The sequence below is a fragment of the Salmo salar genome, chromosome ssa07 (assembly GCF_905237065.1).
Source record: "Salmo salar chromosome ssa07, Ssal_v3.1, whole genome shotgun sequence".
Taxonomy (NCBI): Eukaryota; Metazoa; Chordata; class Actinopteri; order Salmoniformes; family Salmonidae; genus Salmo; species Salmo salar.
In genome coordinates, this window is record NC_059448.1 from 61,138,331 (window position 1) to 61,150,510 (window position 12,180).

General features: G+C 49.2%; 1 protein-coding gene across 1 annotated transcript in view; it reads left to right on the forward strand.

Moving 5' to 3' along the window:
* LOC106595591 (glutamate receptor-interacting protein 1) overlaps positions 1 to 12,180 on the forward strand; it is a 431,870-nt gene that overhangs the window by 378,839 nt on the left and 40,851 nt on the right. The window contains 3 exon segments of the mRNA XM_045722404.1: positions 379 to 524; positions 8,556 to 8,700; positions 10,552 to 10,691. Of these exon segments, the coding sequence (XP_045578360.1) occupies positions 379 to 524; positions 8,556 to 8,700; positions 10,552 to 10,691 (431 nt within the window).

Below are 12,180 nucleotides of genomic sequence, written 5' to 3' on the forward strand. Positions count from 1 at the left end.
GTCAGGGCTCCTGTTAACAGGTCTCTGTGAGTCTCATTTCAGCAGCTTGTCTCTGTTTGAGTCTCTGACAGAGTTAAACATGCATTACATCTGCATATCTGTCTATGGGGGGGGATTAGGATTCTGTCTGTGTGTTGGTGAGAACTATGACTGTGTTCAGTATGTGGACATGAAGAATAATGGATGTTTCCACACATGATCATTCAGATCAGGGTTTATGGTGTGAAAGAACAGCATGTTAGCAACACTGAAGTGGTGTTGTAACCAATGTACTATATGAATACACATTTACACATATAATAGTCTACACTGTAGAATATATGTTTGAAGCCCGTCCCGTCCACCTGTAAACCCTGGTCTGTGTGTTTCTCTCCCCAGGACTGGTACTCTGGAGCTGGGGGACAAGCTGCTGGCCATCGATAACATCCGCCTGGACAACTGTTCCATGGAAGACGCTGTTCAGATTCTCCAGCAGTGTGAAGAACTGGTCAAGCTCAAGATACGCAAGGACGAGGACAACTCAGGTAGTGCGTACACACTGGACACACACACACACACACACACACACACACACACACACACACACACACACACACACACACACACACACACACACTGGACACACACACACACACACACACACACACTGGACACACACACACACACACACACACTGGACACACACACACACACACACACACACACACACACTGGACACACACACACACACACACACACACACACACACACACACACACACACACACACACACACACACACACACACACACACACACACACACACACACACACACACACACACACACACACACACACACACACACTGCCCCACACACACACACACACACACACACACACACACACACACACACACACACACACACACACACACACACACACACACACACACACTGGACACACACACACACACACACTGGACACACACACACACACACACACACTGGACACACACACACACACACACACACACACTGGACACACACACACACACACTGGACACACACACACACATACACACACTGGACACACACACACACACACAGGACACACACACACAAACACTGGACACACACTGGACACACACACACATACACACACGCACACACACACACTGGACACACACACACACACACTGGACACACACACACACACACACACACACACACACACACTGGACACACAAACACTGGACACACACTGGACACACACACACACACACACCACACACACACACACACACACACACACACACACACACACACACACACACAGACTCACTCATCAACACACACACATCATTAGCGGTGTGTATCTCCCTGGTGGCAGCAGTGGGTCTTCCACCAGTACACATACAGATGGGTCTGCAGCCCAGTTCAGTTCAGATCACACACACAACCTCTCTGTTAGTCAAAACCACTGAACCAACCTCTCTGTTAGTCAATACCACTGAACCAACCTATCTGTTAGTAAAAAACCCTGAACCAACCTCTCTGTTAGTCAAAACCACTGAACCAACCTCTCTGTTAGTCAAAACCACTGACCCAACCTCTCTGTTAGTAAAAACCCCTGAACCAACCTCTCTGTTAGTCAAAACCACTGAACCAACCTCTCTGTTAGTCAAAACCACTGAACCAACCTCTCTGTTAGTCAAAACCACCGAACCAACCTCTCTGCTAGTCAAAACCACTGAACCAACCTCTCTGTTAGTCAAAACCACTGAACCAACCTATCTGTTAGTAAAAACCCCTGAACCAACCTCTCTGTTAGTCAAAACCACTGAACCAACCTCTCTGTTAGTCAAAACCACTGACCCAACCTCTATGTTAGTCAAAACCACTGAACCAACCTCTCTGTTAGTCAAAACCACTAAACCAACCTTTCTGTTAGTCAAAACCACTGAACCAACCTCTCTGTTAGTCAAAACCACTGTACCAACCTCTCTGTTAGTCAAAACCACTGTACCAACCTCTCTGTTAGTCAAAACCACTGTACCAACCTCTCTGTTAGTCAAAACCACTGTACCAACCTCTCTGTTAGTCAACACCACTGTACCAAACTCTCTGTTAGTCAAAACCACTGACCCAACCTCTCTGTTAGTCAAAACCGCTAGTCAAAACCACTGAACCAACCTCTCTGTTAGTCAAAACCACTGAACCAACCTCTCTGTTAGTCAAAACCACTGAACCAACCTATCTGTTAGTAAAAACCCCTGAACCAACCTCTCTGTTAGTCAAAACCACTGAACCAACCTCTCTGTTAGTCAAAACCACTGACCCAACCTCTATGTTAGTCAAAACCACTGAACCAACCTCTCTGTTAGTCAAAACCACTAAACCAACCTTTCTGTTAGTCAAAACCACTGAACCAACCTCTCTGTTAGTCAAAACCACTGTACCAACCTCTCTGTTAGTCAAAACCACTGAACCAACCTCTCTGTTATCAAAACCATGAACCAACCTCTCTGTTAGTCAAAACCACTGTACAACCTCTCTGCTAGTCAGCACCACTGTACCAAATTCTGTTAGTCAAAACCACTGAACCAACCTCTCTTTGTTAGTCAACTAGTCAAAACCACTGTACCAACCTCTCTGTTAGTCAAAACCACTGTACCAACCTCTCTGTTAGTCAAAACCACTGTACCAACCTCTCTGTTAGTCAACACCACTGTACCAAACTCTCTGTTAGTCAAAACCACTGACCCAACCTCTTTGTTAGTCAAAACCGCTAGTCAAAACCACTGAACCAACCTCTCTGTTAGTCAAAACCACTGACCCAACCTCTATGTTAGTCAAAACCACTGACCCAACCTCTCTGTTAGTCAAAACCACCAGGACTGGTATGACCAGGACTGTCATACCTAAAACAAAACATGTGTGAGTTAGCACTCACTCCAACCCTTCTCTACAGCCCTAGGATCTAATTACCCATACACATGTTCCTTCCATTTCCAGGAAATGGAATACATGAATCATTTATCAAAAATAGCAACAGAAAAAAATACAAATAAATCAGCTTCAATTGTGAGTCGTATTCAATGATTCATTCCTCCCAGTCTCACTGACTGAATGATGGAGTTGATGAAGTCAATATGAAGTCTGACAGAACAGCAGGTGGATGATTCATTCCTCCCAGTCTCACTGACTGAATGATGGAGTTGATGAAGTCAATATGAAGTCTGACAGAACAGCAGGTGGATGATTCATTCCTCCCAGTCTCACTGACTGAATGATGGAGTTGATGAAGTCAATATGAAGTCTGACAGAACAGCAGGTGGATGATTCATTCCTCCCAGTCTCACTGACTGAATGATGGAGTTGATGAAGTCAATATGAAGTCTGACAGAACAGCAGGTGGATGATTCATTCCTCCCAGTCTCACTGACTGAATGATGGAGTTGATGAAGTCAATATGAAGTCTGACAGAACAGCAGGTGGAGACAGAGCCAAGACCCTAAAGGCTTGACTGATACTAATTAAGAATGAGTAGAACTTTAACTGTAGAATTAGATCTACAACAGAATGGCTGGGTTTACACTGGCTTTTTTTCTTCTCACTAATTTGTCTTTTCACCAATCAGACCAGCGCTGAAAAATGATTTGATGTGAAAAGATCTGATGGGATTGGTCAAAAGACGGGCCTTCCAAAAGAATTGTGCTTCCTGTGTAAACCCAGCCAATTAGAGAGAACACAGTCCTTCCCACCATCCCGTTTCCTGAAAGAGTCTTCTCAGTTTACCCCCTTAAACTGTTGCAATGCAGCAGGAGACCCCACGGCCAATCATCACAGAGCTATTACTCTGTATGCATATTAGGCTTAGATTAGTTTAATTGGAACAAATGAAACGCTCTGTTTGTTCAATCAGACCACTAACAACCAACGCACCAAATCCCCCCCTCACCACCACCGGGGACGTGATGAACCAATCGGCTCACAGAGGGGGGCAGAATCAAACTGACATCCATGTTTATTGATTCATCTATTTCCATGTCTCTCAAATGGCACCCTATTCCCTTTAGAGTGGCCCTATAGGCCCTGGTCAAAGGTAGTGCACTATAAAGGGGAAAAGGGTGTAATTTGGGATGCGCTCTATGTGTCTAGTGTGTGTTTTGTTCCTTTAGTTATTTGTTTGAACGCAGAACTAAATATTTCTAATTGAAGTTGTAATGGAACAGAGATAATCAGGTTACAGATCTCACTTCACTGTTATTACTAATGCAGTCAGAGTGTTTAAACAACACACACACACACACACACACACACACACACACACACACACACACACACACACACACACACACACACACACACACACACACACACACACACACACACACACACACACAACACAAAGAATTTCCATATTAATGTATCTGTCACTTTAGCTATATGTCTCCTGGCTCCCACCACCACCCATAGTCACTAGGAGGAGAGTTAAGGGTTTCTCCTCCTGGCTCCTCACACCACCCATAGTCACTGGGAGGAGAGTTAAGGGTTTGTCCTCCTGGCTCCTCTCACCACCCATAGTCACTGGGAGGAGAGTTAAGGGTTTCTCCTCCTGGCTCCCCACACCACCCATAGTCACTGGGAGGAGAGTTAAGGGTTTGTCCTCCTGGCTCCTCTCACCACCCATAGTCACTAGGAGGAGAGTTAAGGGTTTCTCCTCCTGGCTCCCCACACCACCCATAGTCACTAGGAGGAGAGTTAAGGGTTTGTCCTCCTGGCTCCTCTCACCACCCATAGTCACTGGGAGGAGAGTTAAGGGTTTCTCCTCCTGGCTCCCCACACCACCCATAGTCACTGGGAGGAGAGTTAAGGGTGTGTCCTCCTGGCTCCTCTCACCACCCATAGTCACTGGGAGGAGAGTTAAGGGTTTCTCCTCCTGGCTCCCACCACCACCCATAGTCACTGGGAGGAGAGTTAAGGGTTTCTCCTCCTGGCTCCTCTCACCACCCATAGTCACTGGGAGGAGAGTTAAGGGTGTGTCCTCCTGGCTCCTCTCACCACCCATAGTCACTGGGAGGAGAGTTAAGGGTTTCTCGTCCTGGCTCCCCACACCACCCATAGTCACTAGGAGGAGAGTTAAGGGTTTGTCCTCCTGGCTCCTCTCACCACCCATAGTCACTGGGAGGAGAGTTAAGGGTTTCTCCTCCTGGCTCCCCACACCACCCATAGTCACTGGGAGGAGAGTTAAGGGTTTGTCCTCCTGGCTCCTCTCACCACCCATAGTCACTGGGAGGAGAGTTAAGGGTTTCTCCTCCTGGCTCCCCACACCACCCATAGTCACTGGGGAGGAGAGTTAGGGCTTCTCCCCCTGGCTCCTCCTCACCACCCATAGTCACTGGGAGGAGAGTTAAGGGTTTCTCCTCCTGGCTCCGACACCACCCAAGTCACTGGGAGGAGAGTTAAGGGTTTCCTCGTCCTGGCTCCCCACACCACCCAAGTCACTAGGAGAGAGTTAAGGGTTCTCGTCCTGGCTCCCCACCACCCAGTCACTGGGAGGAGAGTTAAGGGTTTCTCCCCTGGCTCCCACCACCACCCATAGTCACTTGGGAGGAGAGTTAAGGGTTTCTCCTCCTGGCTCCCACCACCACCCATAGTCACTGGGAGGAGAGTTAAGGGTGTGTCCTCCTGGCTCCTCTCACCACCCATAGTCACTGGGAGGAGAGTTAAGGGTTTCTCCTCCTGGCTCCCACCACCACCCATAGTCACTGGGAGGAGAGTTAAGGGTTTCTCCTCCTGGCTCCCCACACCACCCATAGTCACTGGGAGGAGAGTTAAGTCAAGTGTTAATGAACTAGAGTGAACAAGAGTCAGTCCATCTGTTCTGAGAACTGTGTTATCCTAGCTCACCCACTGTAGGGACTGCTAGGTCTTTCTCTGGTGGCAGACAATCTCTCTCTCTACCATCTCTACCTACTGATGTTCCTATCAGACAATCTCTCTCTCTACCATCTCTACCTTCTGATGTTCCTATCAGACAATCTCTCTCTCTACCATCTCTACCTTCTGATGTTCCTATCAGACAATCTCTCTCTCTACCATCTCTACCTACTGATGTTCCTATCAGACAATCTCTCTCTCTCACCATCTCTACCTACTGATGTTCCTATCAGACAATCTCTCTCTCTCACCATCTCTACCTACTGATGTTCCTATCAGACAATCTCTTCCCTCATCTTCCTAGAATCCAGTTAAGAAAGAGCATCCCTCCCTCCTTCTCCTCCTCCGCCTCCTCTTTATTCCTCTCTCACTGCTTACCTGGAAGACACAGTTGCCATTTTGACCAGTCTTGTTTTCCATCTTAGATCTCCAGTGGTACTGTGGTAGAGGATAGAGGATCATGTCACTGTGGAGAGAGAGAGAGAGAGAGAATTAGAGAGAGAGAAATAGAGAGAGAAAAATAGAGAGAGACATAGATAGAGAGACAGAGAAATAGAGATAGAGAAATAGAGAGAGAGAGAAATAGAGAGAGAGAGAAATATATAGAGAGAGAAATAGAGAGAGAGAGAAATAGAGAGAGAGAGAAATAGAGAGAGAGAGAAATAGAGAGAGAGAGAAATATATAGAGAGAGAAATAGAGAGAGAGAGAAATAGAGAGAGAGAGAAATAGAGAGAGGGGGGAGGTTCTCTCCTGTCAACTCCTGGGCTCTTACCCATATTCACAAAGTGTCTCAGAGTAGGAATGCTAATCTAGGATCAGTTTAGCCTTTTAAAAAGGCTCCCGACTGGCGCAGCGGTCTAAGGCACTGCATCTCAGTGCTTGAGGCGTCACTACCGGTGTAGGATGTCATTGTAAATAAGAACTTGTTCTTAACTGACTTGCCTAGTTAAATAAAAAATACAAATTAAATCATAATAAATCATAATGAATATGAGGGAGGACCAGATCCTAGTTCAGCACTTGTACTCTGAGATGCTTTGAGGAAACAGGCCTAGTCAGCTTTCAGCAGAGGAAAAAACATCTTCATGTGTTATATTAACCAATATTCAACTCTCTAAGTAGCATTGAAAAACATGAAGTAGTTAAACCAAGTAGGGATGGTAGATTTGTTCTACTTTATTCAGATGCTCAGCCGGTTCTTCTTCTTCAAAGAGTCTCCAGCTCTCAGTAGTTTATAATGAGCAGGGTTTCTCTTTTCCATCGTCTGATGGAGAGGAACTCACAGGTGGGCTGCACTCTGTCTAAAGTGGTATGCCCTCTTAACACGGAGAGATAATTCTCCACTCCCTCTCTCTCTAGGTCCTCTCTCTAGGTCCTTCCTCTCTCTAGGTCCTCCCTCTCTCTCCCTCCATCCCTCCCTCTCTGTCTCTCCATACATTGAACCGTGGGCTATATCTTGCTATACACTATCAGGAAGTAACAGTTAATGTTATTATTTGTCTGAATGACTTATCTAGCTCCACGCTGTCGTACAGTGAGCTCCAAGAGGACCTTAGTTGTTGTTCTGGCTCTGTACTCCAGCACTTTGTATATGAAATGATACAATGACTATGAGGTTGAATGAGTTTCTCACTCCAGAAAACGCATGTCAAAAATGTTATAAATTGATTTGCATTTTAATGCTCCTAACCCTGGTCCTAACCCTGACCTTAACCCTGGCCCTAACCCTGACCCTAACCCTGGTCCTAACCTTGGCCCTAACCCTGGTCCTAACCCTGACCCTAACCCTGGTCCTAACCCTGGTCCTAACCCTGGCCCTAACCCTGGTCCTAACCCTGGCCCTGGCCCTAACCCTGGTCCTAACCCTAACCCTGGCCCTAACCCTGGCCCTAACCCTGACCCTAACCCTGGCCCTAACCCTGGCCCTAAACCTGACCCTAACCCTGGCCCTAACCCTGACCCTAACCCTGGCCCTAACCCTGGCCCTAACCCTGACCCTAACCCTGGCCCTAACCCTGGCCCTAACCCTGGTCCTAACCCTGGCCCTAACCCTGGCCCTAACCCTGGTCCTAACCCTGGCCCTAACCCTGGTCCTAACCCTGGCCCTAACCCTGGTCCTAACCCTGGTCCTAACCCTGGCCCTAACCCTGGTCCTAACCCTGGCCCTAACACTGGTCCTAACCCTGGTCCTAACCCTGGTCCTAGCCCTGGCCCTAACCCTGGTCCTAACCCTGGCCCTAACCCTGGCCCTAACCTTGGTCCTAACCCTGACCCTAACCCTGGTCCTAACCCTGGCCCTAACACTGGTCCTAACCCCTGGCCCTAACCCTGGTCCTAACCCTGGTCCTAACCCTGGTCCTAACCCTGGCCCTAACCCTGGTCCTAACCCTGGCCCTAACCCTGGTCCTAACCCTGGCCCTAACCCTGATCCTAACCCTGACCTTAACCCTGGCCCTAACCCTGGTCCTAACCCTGGCCCTAACCCTGGTCCTAACCCTGGTCCTAACCCTGGCCCTAACCCTGGTCCTAACCCTGGTCCTAACCCTGACCAGGGCTGTGCTTGTCCCAGCATGGGGACAGAGTTGTAAAGCCAAGGGACGGATGTATACACTGTGCTGTTGTCCTGTGTTCCAGACGAACAGGAGCTGTCTGGATCCATCATCTACACGGTGGAGCTGAAGAGATATGGAGGCCCGCTGGGGATCACCATCTCAGGCACAGAGGAGCCCTTTGACCCCATCGTCATCTCCAGCCTCACCAAGGGAGGACTGGCCGAGAGGTGAGAGAGCTAGGGGAATGGGGTGTGGGTAGCTGGCAGAGACAGGGGACAGGGGAATGGGGTGTGGGTAGCTGGCAGAGACAGGGGACAGGGGACAGGGGAATGGGGTGTGGGTAGCTGGTAGAGACAGGGGACAGGGGACAGGGGAATGGGGTGTGGGTAGCTGGCAGAGACAGGGGACAGGGGACAGGGGAATGGGGTGTGGGTAGCTGGCAGAGACAGGGGACAGGGGAATGGGGTGTGGGTAGCTGGTAGAGACAGGGGACAGGGGACAGGGGAATGGGGTGTGGGTAGCTGGTAGAGACAGGGGACAGGGAACAGGGGAATGGGGTGTGGGTAGCTGGCAGAGACAGGGGACAGGGGAATGGGGTGTGGGTAGCTGGCAGAGACAGGGGACAGGGGAATGGGGTGTGGGTAGCTGGCAGAGACAGGGGACAGGGGACAGGGGAATGGGGTGTGGGTAGCTGGTAGAGACAGGGGACAGGGGACAGGGGAATGGGGTGTGGGTAGCTGGTAGAGACAGGGGACAGGGAACAGGGGAATGGGGTGTGGGTAGCTGGCAGAGACAGGGGACAGGGGACAGGGGAATGGGGTGTGGGTAGCTGGCAGAGACAGGGGACAGGGGACAGGGGAATGGGATGTGGGTAGCTGGCAGAGACAGGGGACAGGGGAATGGGGTGTGGGTAGCTGGCAGAGACAGGGGACAGGGGAATGGGGTGTGGGTAGCTGGCAGAGACAGGGGACAGGGGAGGGAATGGGGTGTGGGTAGCTGGTAGAGACAGGGGACAGGGGAATGGGGTGTGGGTAGCTGGCAGAGACAGGGGACAGGGGACAGGGGAATTGGGTGTGGGTAGCTGGTAGAGACAGGGGACAGGGGACAGGGGAATGGGGTGTGGGTAGCTGGCAGAGACAGGGGACAGGGGACAGGGGAATGGGGTGTGGGTAGCTGGCAGAGACAGGGGACGGGACAATGGGGTGTGGGTAGCTGGTAGAGACAGGGGACAGGGGACAGGGGAATGGGGTGTGGGTAGCTGGCAGAGACAGGGGACAGGGAACAGGGGAATGGGGTGTGGGTAGCTAGCAGAGACAGGGGACAGGGGAATGGGATGTGGGTAGCTGGCAGAGACAGGGGACAGGGGAATGGGGTGTGGGTAGCTGGCAGAGACAGGGGACAGGGGAATGGGGTGTGGGTAGCTGGCAGAGACAGGGGACAGGGGACATGGATGGGGTGTGGGTAGCTGGCAGAGACAGGGGACAGGGGACAGGGGAATGGGGTGTGGGTAGCTGGCAGAGACAGGGGACAGGGGACAGGGGAATGGGGTGTGGGTAGCTGGCAGAGACAGGGGACAGGGGACAGGGGAATGGGGTGTGGGTAGCTGGCAGAGACAGGGGACAGGGGACAGGGGAATGGGGTGTGGGTAGCTGGCAGAGACAGGGGACAGGGGACAGGGGAATGGGGTGTGGGTAGCTGGCAGAGACAGGGGACAGGGGACAGGGGAATGGGGTGTGGGTAGCTGGCAGAGACAGGGGATCTCTCTCTCTCTCGCTGGGTAGAACTGACTGACACCCTGGGGAGGCTTGGATAGCTCAGGCAGACGCCAGACCAGCTGGTCTGAGGACAGAAAATGTGTTTGGCTCAGTAGGATGAAGAGTTGAGGTTTCTGGGGGGTGTTAATCTGACAGATTTCTTTGACACTCTCTTTGCACACAGACCTAAGGCCTCTTCTCCTGGGTCATGTTCAGCAGAACACACTGTAGCCAGACAATGTGCAACTTCCTATTGGTAGTACATCCCCGGTTCATAGCGTTTTCTCCCTAATGAACACAGCCCTGGTGTTTCTCTGTGTATAGGACGGGAGCGATCCACATCGGGGACAGGATCCTAGCCATCAACTGTAACAGTCTGAAGGGTAAACCACTGAGTGAAGCCATTCACCTGTTGCAGATGGCTGGAGAGTCTGTCACACTGAAGATCAAGAAACAGGGAGAACGTGAGTAGAGGACACACACACACACACACACACACACACACACACACACACACACACACACACACACACACACACACACACACACACACACACACACACACACACAGAGGCCAAGGACCGTACACATATAACTCGCCAGCTTGTAGTCGTAAAAAACAGAAATGAGTCATTATTTTCTACCTCTGTTTGGTTCAGCCATTCCTCTGTTTGGTTCAGCCGTTCCTCTGTTTGGTTCAGCCGTTCCTCTGTTTGGTTCAGCCGTTCCTCTGTTTGGTTCAGCCGTTCCTCTGTTTGGTTCAGCCGTTCCTCTGTTTGGTTCAGCCGTTCCTCTGTTTGGTTCAGCCGTTCCTGTGGGGGGTTTGGGATAAAAGCTGAAAATGAGGTCTGAGGTCATCACAGACTCAGGAGATGTGATAGGTTGAGTTCTGTGAGATAATATCAGCCAGTTAATATGACGTTTATGAATGATGAAGTCTTCATGTTGAGTTCTGTGAGATAATATCAGCCAGGTAACATGACCTTTATGAATGATGAAGTCTTCATGTTGAGTTCTGTGAGATAATATCAGTCAGGTAACATGACCTTTATGAATGATGAAGTCTTCATGTTGAGTTCTGTGAGATAATATCAGTCAGGTAACATGACCTTTATGAATGATGAAGTCTTTATGTGCTTGTTCTGATTACATAAATGCTTCAAAACTTCCCAAACAGTGACGTTAGCTGATGAAGATTATCGCATACAACAAAACATACCACATCTCCTAAACCTGTGTTGCCCTCAGACCTTATTTTCAACATTTATCCCCCGAAAAAACATTAAAAAACATTCATTTCCCAATAGGCTTTATCCAACGAGCCATGTTAGTACCTACAAAAAGATGCTGTTACTATTGCTCTCTATTATGTAGTACAAACAGAGCACTCACTGGTGATAAATACCATCACACATGACATAGTACAAACAGAGCACTCACTGGTGTTAAATACCATCACACATGACATAGTACAAACAGAGCACTCACTGGTGTTAAATACCATCACACATGACATAGTACAAACAGAGCACTCACTGGTGTTAAATACCATCACACATGACATAGTACAAACAGAGCACTCACTGGTGTTAAATACCATCACACATGACATAGTACAAACAGAGCACTCACTGGTGTTAAATACCATCACACAGTACACATGACATAGTACAAACAGAGCACTCACTGGTGTTAAATACCATCACACATGACATAGTACAAACAGAGCACTCACTGGTGTTAAATACCATCACACATGACATAGTACAAACAGAGCACTCACTGGTGTTAAATACCATCACACATGACATAGTACAAACAGAGCACTCACTGAGGTCAAAGACCATCACACAGTACATAGTACAAACAGAGCACTCACTGGTGTTAAATACCATCACACAGTACATAGTACAAACAGAGCACTCACTGGTGTTAAATACCATCACACAGTAC